Source organism: Castanea sativa, chromosome 3 (assembly GCF_040712315.1).
Source record: "Castanea sativa cultivar Marrone di Chiusa Pesio chromosome 3, ASM4071231v1".
Lineage (NCBI taxonomy): Eukaryota > Viridiplantae > Streptophyta > Magnoliopsida > Fagales > Fagaceae > Castanea > Castanea sativa.
This window is the reverse complement of record NC_134015.1, coordinates 24,194,888-24,208,718: the sequence shown is the minus strand read 5'-3', so window position 1 is coordinate 24,208,718 and position 13,831 is coordinate 24,194,888. Positions and strand designations below refer to the sequence as shown.

Genomic DNA, 13,831 nt, shown 5'->3' with positions numbered 1-13,831 from the left:
TTGGAAGCAATGTCCTGCTGGGAGGCATGCGAACCAAAAGAGGCAAGGATGAGTGGGAACCACTAGGTGCATGCCGTAAGGGGTAAAGGGAAGGAGAGTATTCATCTCGTGGCAGGTAAGAATGCCGTAGGGAGTAAGCAAAACAAGAAAGTCTTCTCTGACTGAGGCAGGATAGCACTGGTTGGGTGACTGACTAGTAAGTGACGGTTGGCAAAAGAGCCCAGACCAGACAAAAACAGTTAAGGGCTAAAAGGGTAAAAAACCAAGCGTGGCTGATCCTATATAAGGAGTTCTACAGTGAACGGCGAGAGGGAGGACGGATGAAACACGGGAGAAAGGGAACCTCTGTAAAATAGTAAGAAAAATTGTAGAAAGCAGAGAATTGGAGGGCGCAGAAAGGAGAGGAGAGAAAACATAAAAGAAAGAGGGAAAGAAAGTAAAAGAAAAAGAAAACAGAAGCAAGAAAGAAACAGAGTGAATGGAGTGATTGGCATGCACCGAATGGATTGATCTCCCTCTCCCCTTCTAACTCATGCTCCCTGTTAACCAAACAAAGAACCTCAATTAGCCAAAGTCACTTAAGCCCGTTCCTTCAAAGCAACTAATTTCCCCTTAGAGAAATTAGTCGCGTTGAGGAAGTGGTTCCCTTTCTTGACACGAGCTTTATGAAACAGCCCATCGCGGCAGACTAACATTTATTTACTTAATACGCTCTTAACTCGCATCTGACATTTTATTATTCTGATATTGTATTGTAAAGTGGCCATCTCTCATTAAGGCCCACTAACTATGTTACTTAAATCTCTATTATTTCTTGTCTTCTTTTATCATATCGGCTTGCTGTAGCTAACGTGACAATTCTGCCCGCCGTAAAGATCTGATTACCAAAAAGCATTGTTTGTGCACAAGTCGAACTAGGAAGGTTTGTTCTTAAACCGGTCCTAACTCTTCAACTCAGAAGAAAATCTTGGGCTCAGTGTAGCAGCAGGCGGCCTAGCCTGATATTGCAAAAAAGGTCCACACACTTCCAAATTTTTTTACTTATACATAATTTTATATGTGGTAGACTCTAACTAATCTGATGAGAATTTATAGCCAACACTAAAATTTTTTATATATATAAAAAATTTACTACATAAATAATATAAAAGTCCTAGCATTTTCTAAAGGTAACAATAATTTTGAACTTTTTTTCTCTTCATTAAAATTTTTTTTTCTTTCATTTTTTTTTCTTTTTATAACTTTTAAGTTCTAAAAACATTGATACACAAAAATTTTTTGTTTTTAATTTTTACATTTTGTCAATGAAACTTTTTATTTTTATTTTTAGGGGAATTTCAGCAACTTCATTTAAAACAAAGGTCTTGAAGCATTTACATCAACCTCAATAAGAATTTTAGCCAAACTAATCCAAAAAACTAAGCCTCTGCTATTTACCAAGCAACCACATACATCAGTCTCAAAATTTATTTCTCTACTAAATTTAAATATTATTTTTTTGTCTCCAAAAATAAATAAATATTTTTATTCTCTTCCCCATACAACACTACCTTCTCCTTCATAGACGCACCAGTACAACACCAGACACAAACCCACCTTCTCCTTCATAAACACAAACCGCAACAACCTAAATCTAAGAGGTACGGCCTAAGAAAAAGGAGGAACGCACCACCAAACCAAAAGTTTGGACTAAAGCACTACTAGACTTTTAGTTTAGGCTTAATAGCAAAAGTTTGGGCATTCTATGAAATTTTACATTTGAACAGCACAATAGCAGCAATATACGTAGGACTAGGGCCCCTCCATTAGTACCACACTCGTTTATCAATCATCCGGGCATGATGAGCAACATAGAGACATAGACCCATTGATCAATACATCTCAATCAGAAAATAATCAATAAAAAAAGAAAATGGGAATCGATCAATACATTTGAAAACAAAACAAAAAAAAAGGAAAAAGGAAATAAAAGATGAAACGTACTAGGATTATATTAACAAAAAAAAAAAAAATTAAGTTATTGCTCACTTATTTCAATTTTCTTTTTCTGATAGGGAACATTTCAATTAGACCTCTCCAACAAGCAAATTTGACCCATCCCACAAGGACCATGCATTGATATGAGTCGTCCGACATCTTGACATATGAGTCGTCTGATATAATGTGCCAAGATATTCTCAAGCATATGGTCAAATAGTATCAAGCTTTATTTTCAAGGAGAAATGGATCTGAATGCAACACTAGATGTTGGTAAAAAATAAAATATGACAAGAAACCATACATACATATATTTTCCAACAGGAATTGAAACATAATTTATAGCCCCAAACAACTACCTGGAGCATTTACATGTAGTTTATCAACAACCATATACCAATTACAATAAGCAAGGATAAAAAGTAATCAAAGAAGCAAATTTCTTAAATACATACTAAGGATCTTATACTAAACTTCTATCCAAGATCAATTCATGACTCAACTAATGCTCCAATTCTGATAAGTCTCAAGCTATGATGTTACGTAATTTATCCTTCTTGATCTGGATAAGCTTGTCAAAGACACACCATGGAAAACTGAGGAAATGAGCTCTATCCATTCCCTCATTGCAGCAACCCCAATAGCTATAGTGATATGTCACATGGTACCAAGCTGATGCTTTTGCTTTTGCGTTGACAATATCAGTTTCAGAATTCGACTCACTTCCCTTGTGGAACCAGCTCCTAGCTTCCTTCCTTAGTGCCATTACGGCATAATTAATTTGTTCCAGATCCCTCCTCTTATCAAAAGATTTTGAAATTGTCAATATGTTTCCACTAAGTATTTCAGCTTCAGTTTCAATTGCATAGTAATCCATCAAACTCCCCAGTTTGTGATCATACTCCCTTTTGTAATAGATAGCATCACTGATGTAGTCCTTGAAGCCGTCTACTTCCATGTCAGGATCATAACACTGCTTTGCTACTTCTGAGGTGAAGGGTGTCACAGGGCTCTTGAGCGATGCAAGGTCTTTCACCTCTCGAAAAAGCTTTCCTATCACACGTTCGGATTTGTAGGTGCGTTTATCAGGCTTTTCCATGAAATCTGGATATACCTTAACACGCAGATAATAGGGTATTTCCACAACAATACCACTTTTTGGGAAGTCAACCGCAATTGAGTGCAGTTTTGCAAGCTCAATACATTTACGACTCATTGCCCCACGGGGCTCACTATCTGCAAAGACAATGTGGGCATTATCGATGATTCCTAGACGGTCATTAAGTATGTAGTCGACGAAATACTCTTGAACTTCCTGTAGCACAAAGGTGACATGCTTTGTTATGTAAGGTATAGAAGAATGTTGTTGCAGATGGGGTGGAAAAATATGAGGAATGAATGCAATCTTTAAACTAGATTTCTCTATCACTCAAAATGTCAGAAGAACAAATGGAATGACCATAAGGCCTGGGATTTCTAGATTTGATCAAGATAAGAAATTCATGCTTAGAATTTCCAGATTCCAAACTAATTCCCGGATAGCAAGACAGAGCCTTTAACAAAATTAAACATATTTGTTGGGGACTTTTCTCAATGATCCTAAATATCTCGAAAAGAGTGTTTCGATCAAGCATATATGATATGTGCATAGCCTATTCTTTTGTGCTCATATTAATATTATTAAAAAATACAGTGCATTGGCGAATAATATAACACGAACAGAAAATATAATTTTTTAGATTATGGAAACAATACTTTTCCCTCTTGACATAAAAAAAGTTCGGAAACAGTTTCGTAAATGACTGCTCATTAGATGCACAAGAATATACACAGCCACATATAAACTAAATGCTTAAGTGTCTTTAACATATAAAAAACGCAAGATGGCAAAGGCTAGATGATGGAAACAAGGTGTATTCTCATCAAGTGGTACAAGCAAATGAATAGACAATTGTTCAGAAAGAGCTACTGTACCCTACTTTTATTGTGCAGTTTTATGCATATATTAATTGCAGAGGCAAATTAAAATGTGGTGTGCACAAAATATGCATGGATTGGTACTAAATATAAAGTGAAATTACCTCTATAGTAACATCATGATCAAGTGGCTTAGTTTTCACTCCGATATACTCCATTGGTTGAATTTGTCGGGGAGGAATAAGATCAGGGTCCCAACAAACGAAGTACAGATCTCCATCCAAGTCACTCCCAGAACATTCATTTGGATGAGGTCTAATACAATTGTTCAACTAATGTTAGTAAATTTTATATTTATTTAACTAGGTGGTTTCTTGCCAAGGCAAGAAAAACAAATAAAGACAAATAACACAACATCCCAGTATGCAAGTACAATATAAAATTATTTGATAAGCATGCCAAAAAAGTTAGATTTTTTCTATCCCCCATCAAGTAGAACCTAGTATGTCTGCAAACTTAATGTAAAATAAGGTAACATAACAACATATTATATATGGACATACAAATAGACAAGCTACCATCATGGTAATTAACCTACTGGAGGAGAATATGTTGTGGATCACTTAAATAAGATACATATTATATCTATGCATGCAACATAGAAGTACAAATGGCTCATTGCATGTCTTACATATTCATGTATATGTAAGTAAGTAAAGGTATACATAAATGTGTATAAAGTGATGCTGGTATAGGATTATGTATAAACTCTATATGTATGTGCATCTCACTGTGCAAATATTATAGGATTTCATGCCTTTGAATTAACTACAATGGAATATCACAGTATTACCTTTTTCCCTTTTGCGGAAAAACAACACAATCCGCCAGGTGGTGCAAAGCCGGCACATCAATAGCCTTTAGAACACGCACATCTCCCGGATGCAGACATGGATTTTTAGCAACAACTACCTCACCCTCAAAAATTAAATTGTTTGGGTTTGAGCTGCTGGTGCGAAACATATGGGAGAAATCATTAGAGAGCTGCCTACTGGAGCGAGAAATTTGAACAAATATTTGTCCATATTCCAATGTCCTTGTCTCATCTAGACATCCCATCATACATCTTCCATTTGGAATAAATATCCTACTTTTGAGCTGTAATTCTAGCAACTTAGATGCACGAAGTGTTTGTAGCATCATTGAAAGAAATGGTTCTGTATGAGGCTGATAACCACACAAAAGCATTTCCTTAAGAACCTTTGTCCTCTCTCCTGGGAATATTAATTCCAATGCTTCCTGTGAGCTCAACGGATCTGTTAACAAAGCATCTAGTTGTTCTATAGCCTCCTTTTGTTTCTTCTCAAAAACTCGATCCATAACTCCGAGGGTAGACAAAAGAGTGATTATTTGACGATTAAGAAAACAAGGTTGATACCTACTCCATTCCAAGACATCTAGTTTGATGTTTCCTGATTTGTACTTACACATGCTCTTTCTCAGTGACAACTTCATTGAAGAAGTTGGATCAACAGCCACAACACCTTTATACCCACCATATCGAATTTGAAATGCAGATGGAACAGAATTTTCTAGGCCACATTTTGCGGCCACCTCTCTAGCCAATTTTGCAGATATCTTACCTATACCATCAGAGAAACAGTATGGGATTCCTTTCCTTTCAACTTCTACATCAGGAATATTTTCAACTTCATGCCTACTAATGCTCACTGTTTCTCTTGAGGAGCTGAAAGATTGACCCAATCTGGCAGCATATTTTGCCACATTCCTAATCTCGTGAAAATCACCCATCCACTCTCTGATATTTGCTGCTGTAAGGCCAGTTCTTGAAGCAAACATCCAAACAGAATTTTCTCGTAATTGACTGTTTGAATAGGCAAGAAACTCGAATTTCTTTCCACCAATAACTATTCCATTTCGTAAAGTGGACAATATCCTGTCATAAATGCCAGTTTGCCTCTCCCCATTTGCCGAAGATGCACACGATGATAAAACTGTTGCGTGTAGTTTATCCAAGTCCTCGTCAACAAACGAAACACGAAGAAAGTTATCAAGATCCTTAGGATAGTTGCGTAACACACGATTGGAGAGATTCACCTCAGGACCACAGAAATACACTTTAGATGGAGTTATTTGGACCCTGTGTACATATACCAACCCATCATTTAAAGATATGGCAGCAGTGTTAAGAAGTCGCCTCGATGTGGCATACTTTGTGTACTGCTCCTTAAGCCAGCTTACAGGTTCATAGCAGTATTCTTTCACATGAGACAGTTTGTCTAGGGCGCTTTCTATATACTCAACTTTTATTCTCTTTGGATCAACTAACCGATAAAAACTGGCATCAATTGCTTGCCCAGGAAGACAGCCATGTTGAATTAGGGAGTTGACCTTAAACAAGATTTTATAAGGCAAGTCAAAGCCTTTGGGTGGATTCACGATAGGGACTAGTCCTGAACTGCAAGAGAGAGCAATGCCTTGCTTCATAACAAAAGGGCCCTCATTTTTCTTATAAGAGACAAAATCTCCATGAAAATTTGGAAGCTGGCCTTCCCGTGGGAGCTCCAAACATAGAGCAGAAGATTGGCCAATGCAGCACAACGGAGTTAAATCAACTTCTCGGACCCAATGACGAGTATGATCTTCCACATAAATTCGAGGAGCTCCAAGTAACTAACAATGAAGAGAAAAATTCGTTAAGACAAGAAAAAAGAATTCAATTTTCAATATCACATAAATCTATGCAGGTTCAACCTGTATAAAAGAAGACTAAGGGCTCTACCAATAACATTGATAGGCATTATTACAAAAGTAATGAAGTTAAGCATTTTTGACATGAAAATGTACATAAGTATATTTTTGTGATACCCTCTATTTGATTGAATATTGAATTGAATTAGTTGAGTGTGTGTTGTGTGGGTCTAAGTCCTACATCAAGTACATACAAGATCGATCTAAGCTTTATAAACAACTATGAGGTCTCAACTATTACTTGACTATTCCTTTTGAGATATGGTACAATTTATTTCATCTTTTGGTATTGGCTTAAAAAAAAAAAAAAGTTAGCGGTTGTCACTAATCACTAAGTGATTTTTTTTGTTTTTTTTTTAGAATACTAAGTTAATCGCTAAGTGATACTAGGTTCTACTTGATGGGGGGGGGGGGGGGGGGGAAGAACAGGGATGAGTTATTTATATCTTCTTATCTTGAGTGGGTAGATAAAGGATCAGTCCATGGTATATAAATCAAGAGAGAAGGGTTGGTAGTCAGATTTGTGTCGTGGATGCCCTTCAATGTTGTGATGTGGTGACCTCCACTTTATGAAGCCAGCTAACACTGGAGCCACAAGGTAGGGTGTCCAACCAACCAATATTAAGCTGTGGAATGTGAGAGATATATAGCTGGGATGGGATCTCTGTATTTAGGCTAAAGGGAAGAGAGATGTCAAACAAATAAAATGGATATCCTTCTGGTTTTATCTTAAAATTCACGGAAGAGTTCTCAAGAAGTCCACCATCAAGATATGGAGACAACTCAAGCATTAGCTTTTCCCCTAATCTTCTTAGTCAGTGTTTGTAATGTGAAAAAATAATAATAATAACAATAAAACCAAGGTGAGGATAAGAGTCCACTTGCCTTGTGGAAATCGTTTTCTTAAAGTAGCACAACCACTAGACCTTAGGACCACAAGAAAATTATAGCAGATCAAAGAGGAATAACAACAAACCATTGGACAGGTTGCGTAATAGGTAAATCATACACACACCATGCTCTAGAGCAGGATTGAACTATCCAACTAGAAGGCAATCACAAAAAGCTTTTGTACCCCCTTACAAAGTGCATTCAAAAGGTGAAAAATGTAATTCTCTATTAGTCTATTATGTAAAAAGTAATCACACTGGAACCTTAATTTTAGCTTCCCTAATTCAACTTCTCAAGAATATTTATATTACTAACACATACAATATGGAGTTCCAGCATCTTAAAAGGGAGCCAATAATGCTTTCATAACCAAAATTTTGTTGAAAATTGAAACTTTCACCAATCATTCTTCTCCAACCCCATCAACAGGATGATAAGTATGACTAATTGTGAAAAACCTTAAAGTAAGACATGAATACCGGAGCATGAATGCTTACACATGCTAAGAAGCCTAAATTAGGTCCTTTTAATTCCCATTGTATGGATATACAACACCTGTTTCCAAGGAGGACCAAATTCCAGTATTCACTAGTGGCTCTACACCATTTACTACCACATTCTTGACCAACAAGAGATAGGTTGTGTAATATAAGGAGTTCTTTACCCATTTTATATAGCTAGTAGTTTGCCTGATTTCTTAAGTCCAGATGGAACACTTCAGAACGTAATTACGAGCTGTAGTTGCAAGTTAAAGGTGTCATATGCTAAAATATGATTAGTAGACTCAATACATGTTAACACACACACACACACACTGTTACAAGCAACAACCATAATTAAGGGAGAAATATGATTACTAACTCTATGCGGGTCTGCAGAACTATGAACACACCCACACATTGCGATGTGCTAGGCCATTTCCTACTTTGTTAAAACTTTCCAAATTAGGACTATCACCCATGTCAATTTATTCCTCATAGCATTGCAAAGGAAATAACAAGAAGAAGAATAATTTGTTTGAATGTTAACTAAAAAAAGCATGGAGAGCAGCAAATTGTGAAAATTTATAAACAATGTTTTAACCAGCTAACCTGAATGAGAAGAAACTTTTCAGCTTGACCACGTGGATGATGGAGCTCAATCTTCCAAATGTTCTCATAAGAGAGTTCAAGCTTGAATTTTTCAGAAAGATCAGAGAAATAGAAGTACAAATTTCTCATTTTCGAGTCAAATCTGACAAAAACATTTTCCTGTTTCCAGAGCACAGAAAAAGTTTCCCTTGAAGTCTGATATCCAGAGTGCAATGCTATAATATCCATGGTATATATCTAGAGCACAGCAACAGGTGTTGATTATCCAAGAAGACTATGGTTTCTGAAATTCTGCAAATTGGCTGTCATTAGAGCCACATTTCCAATTAAGGTATTCAATGAAAAAAGTTCAAAAACTATTAATCATAGTAAAAAATTAGACAGGCTTACAATGTAAATAATTTGAACAAAAACAAATAAAAAGCAAATTGAAAGGGGTTCAAATATCCCCATTCCATTTTTTTTCCAAGTCGTTATATATATATATATGTCCCCGCTGGTTATATTACTGTCTAGGAATGGTTCACAGTAGTTCCATATACTTAGATGCATTTAGTCTTTCCATGGATTGATTTCAGCCAGTAAGACCATTAGCCAGGTGGGGGAAGAACTAAAACAAAAATTTAAAACTATATCTCTAAAGCCTATCAACCTAAAATGAAACTACATAAATATTAACAGCCTAACCAAGTAATAACGGTTCAAGTTTTACATATCACTGCACCTTAAACATTAAGTATTATCATATACTATTAAGAGAGAACCCACTAAACTAAATCAAAGTGACTACATGGATATCAAGACCCAAAAAGAATAATAATAATAAATGGAGCCCAAAAAAATAAACAGGAAAACATTAGAAAACTACTTTAAAAAAACTCTTCTTTCATGTGCATTTGAAAGTGAAAATCAAAAATCAAATTTAGCTGACTGTCCTGCTCAAAAACGCGAAGGTTGCAACATTGATTCAATCAAATCATCAAAACCGTTTTCAAAATTTCAACACATGTACTAAACAAATATTCAATGCATATTAATGTACTTCAAAGAAATTAAATCTCGAAGAAATACTAATTCTTCAACCAGGATGATCTGAGGCTTCAAATTCATATTTTTCTTGACATTCTTCAACCATATGTATGAAAGTGTGATTAAGAGAAATGGAAGTGAATGATTGAAAGTAAGCAAGAGAGTCTCACCTTAAAAGCGAAGCAAAGAGAGAAGTAGAGAAAAAATGTTGCAGTGAAAGAAGTAAGGCTCATGATCAAACTATATATAGACAGAGTAGACTGCAGTGTGGCTCCAAGATAACTGTCATGATTCCCTGCTTCGCGGGGACTACTGTATATGAATTACTTCTGCTGATATGTGAAGCTGACGTAGACATTTTCTGAGGTAATTGACATGTGGCAGCGTTCGATTGCTTTTCCAAGGAACGTTCTCAAAAGCTATGATGTCTGTCTTGTTTTTTTCTTGTTACAAATTTGATCATCAGATTCCTCAAAGAATCTCAGACACTTGGTCTCTAAGCCGTTGAAGAGGAAAGTTGAGTTACAGAAACTTCACACAACTCCAAGCCAAAGATTTGAGAACGTGTCAGCAAAGTTGAGTACAAGTACCACTTTTTAGCATTATGTGGTGGCAGTACATGATTGGTAGCATTGCTTATTCTTGACACACTATTATGTGCATTATGTATTTCGGCATAATTGTGCTAATGGCTAGTGAGGACCAAGAACTCATTTGCTTATCAACTTGTTTATATAGTTGTTGCACTTATTACTTGTTCTTACCATTTCCACTGCAACTGTGGAATGAGTATTTTTAACTATGAATATTATCAAAATTAAGTTTCGCAAAATAAAAAATAGAAGATAATTTTCTAACAAACTCTTTGATTTTGATTTTGTACATTGAAAATGAAATTGCTGTAAAATTTAATACATAATTAATCACAAATTTATTGTTATTATTTTATACATTGATTTGTGCCGAGCTTAATAGAAAAGGTTGCTAAGCCGGTCTCATGTGTGGAAGTGGGAATCATCCAATTCTAATTTTTAACTTGTATATATATATATATATATATATATATATATTTTTCTTTTGTGGGCCAAGCAGGGTCCATTTCTGGCGATTGCATAGATAATGTGAAGCAATCAAAATGTAAAGTTCCATATAACAAGAAAGGAGTGCCTTTTGCTATCCATGATGCTGAATTCCTCCTTGACCTGCAAGGGATCAACAAAATATATATTTAAAAAAATGATAGAACAACACTTAAAACAGTGATGGAATTGAATTTTTTTTGACCACTTGAGTGATAGAGAAATGTGGAAACTTTGGGAACAAGGACGCGGAGACTTAGTAACATGGGGGAGAACTTTGTTTGATTCTTGACCAACACTTCTTTATGTGCATGTAAGATTCTAGAAAAACACGCTCCACTTCTTTCCTTTGTGTTATTAAAATATATTATGGGATTAAATAGAAATGAAAAAGAAGGATCTAGACTATTAAAACGAATACAATTCTAAGCCTATCAAGTTAATAAAAAGTGTTAGTTAAACCACAAAATTTTCAGCAATTTTCAATAAGAATTTTGGATATAGGATTTAGAATAGTGTTTGAGATTTTTTTTACATATTGTGGATTCGGTTCAGTTAGCTTAATTAGTAAAGTGTTTTATGGCTGAATAAGAGATCAGGATTTTAATTCTCGTCTACATAAAAAACTAATTGATGTTTTGTTCTGATAATAAAAAGTAATTATTAGCGATAGACATGAATTCAAACAAATATTTTTTTAAGCATTAGGTGCCCAAAAAGGAAAATTTACAAGGATAAAATAAATAAGAGTAAAGTATTGTTGAGTTTAGCTTTAGATGAAGTTGGAGGGTGGGACCAATATGTGGACTCTTTAGGGGACTGACTTTTGAGTTTTGACCCAGCTAAAGCCACAGGTTGGGAAATCAGCTTTAATTTCTTCCATATAAGTTCGAAGAGCTTACAAGCTGGAAGGTGAGTGGAACCCATCACCACATCCATACAAATTTTCGTTTTCTCCTACCGTCAGATTGTCCAAAAGCAGTCCAAACCAGACATAGTATGTGTCCAGTACTTCTAAATTATTAGAAAAAAAAAAATTCTGCCAGTGGCCTTTCGGCCAAATCAACAATTAACTAGTTCTATAGCCATGGATTGGATCTACAACATCTTTGTCTTAAAAGGAAAAAAAAAAAAAAAATTATGGACATTTTTATTTATTTATTTTCAATTATAATAAAGAGGCAGCTTTAAATCCTAAATGTCTTGTTTGAAAATATCAAAAAATGGCAATTAAGTCACATTGCTCAATTATATTAGTCCATGTATACAAGTTATTTTTTAAGTGACTAATAACTCAATCTCGAGCGGGTATGATGATGTAATTCTAATTTCTAAAACCATTCCTATTAACTCTCTCTCTTTTTGTTTTTATTTTTTGTTTTATTTCAGTCAGGCCAAAAACCTTAATGATGCGGACCAATCAGTCACAAGGCTTCCCTACTCTGAAACTAACAAGAGAGAGGGAGGACCTTTTGTTCCCATGGGAAATTCCTCCTTGTTATGCAAGAATTAATTGAACCAAAAGGGTGATGAGATTGAATTGACCTTAATTATTCTTGTGTACTAAATACTTAGTACTTACACTCAGGAAACTTGTTTTGGTTGCGTTGGAATGGAGCATCTTTTTAAGACTTATGTAAATTGATTGGCCAGGACTACCTCAGAGAACCAAACACATTTCTTTCAAAGTGAAATTACTACATCAAATTCTAGTTTCAAATACTTATTCAACACGTTGTTTTTGGTTGCGTTGGAAAGTAGAGTTGTACAGATTCAATCCGTTACCAATTGTCATAGGAACTATTTTCAAAACTTAATGCAAATGCCCACATATATGAAGCATAGAGAACTATTGATTCATCTCATTAGTATCGGAATTCAATCCCCATTTACACTAAAAACCGATTGGTGTTTTGGTCTGATGATAAAGAGCTACCATTACGAACAGACGCCATAAGTTAAAACTTTCTATAAAAAAATCTCATCAGTGCCTTTTTTTTTTTTTAATAGTAAAAGACAATAGTCATGTGTTTGGAAGTGTTTGGGTTTCAAACTTTGAAATTTCAAAATTTAGATTTTACCTCTTAAAGTTTCATTCCACTTGCATTAATAGTCCCTACATCCATATTTTCCGTTTAGTGTCACATAAACTTGTCATACAAACTTGTCTCACATGTTTATTTTATCTAATAAAATAATGCCACGTGAAGAACCGATTGGTGTCTTGGTCTAATGATAAAGAGCTATCATCAGGATTAGAAGCCATAAGTTGAAACCCTTTAATAAAAAATCTCATTAGTATCGTTTTTTTTTTAGTAAAAGATGATAGTCAAGTGTTTGGAAGTGTTTAGATTTCAAACTTGTGAAATTTTAGAATTTAGATTTTATCTTTTAAAGTTTTATTCCATTTGCATTAATAGTCCCTCCATCCATATTTTCCGATTAGTGCCACATTAACTTGTCACACATGTTTAGTTTATTTAATAAAATGATGCCACATAAAGAACTTTTTCAGTAAACAACTATAGTCATGCGAATTATTTTTACTAGTCACAGGTCCACACAATGCATGATATAGTTACAATTTTTAGTGTCAATATGGTTCAGCAAAAAGTTTGGTTCTTCTTCAAACCACACAACATAATCCATCAACATAAAAAACTTATTTCGTGAAGCCTTGTCTTATCGTATCAACTATTTTGAGTGCTAGTATAAAAATGTATATGATCATTAATTCCTATTAGAGAATGGAGAGAACAATAAATTTATTAATAAATGAATTTCTACCATAGTATGTTGAACTTGAATAACTTATACATTGCAAGATTGTAGATTATAATACTGAACTTAATATCATAAATCTTTAAATTTCTTATCCCTTTATAAATATAAAAATTAAAAATCTATCCTCAATTGGTCTTCAAATTAAAATTATATCATATTAAAACACTAAAATTGTGTAATTCACTCAAAAACTAAAATACAAATATCAGTTAGTAATCGCTGGAGGGGGGGGGGGGGGAACGTAAAGAAAGATAATACCACAAATCATTGAATTAAAATAATAATATTACT

At 34.7% G+C, this 13,831-nt stretch overlaps 1 protein-coding gene across 1 annotated transcript; it reads right to left on the bottom strand.

Moving 5' to 3' along the window:
• Positions 1–2,280: 2,280 nt before the first annotated feature.
• LOC142627093 (putative RNA-dependent RNA polymerase 1) lies at positions 2,281–10,092 on the bottom strand. Its single transcript, XM_075800884.1, has 5 exons — positions 9,848–10,092; positions 8,649–8,939; positions 4,748–6,588; positions 4,059–4,209; positions 2,281–3,292 (listed from the first exon to the last, which is right to left on the bottom strand). The coding sequence occupies exons 2-5, from the start codon at positions 8,874–8,876 to the stop codon at positions 2,504–2,506; spliced, it is 3,009 nt and encodes a 1,002-aa protein (XP_075656999.1). The 5' UTR covers positions 8,877–8,939; positions 9,848–10,092; the 3' UTR covers positions 2,281–2,503.
• Between the last annotated feature and the right edge of the window lie 3,739 nt (positions 10,093–13,831).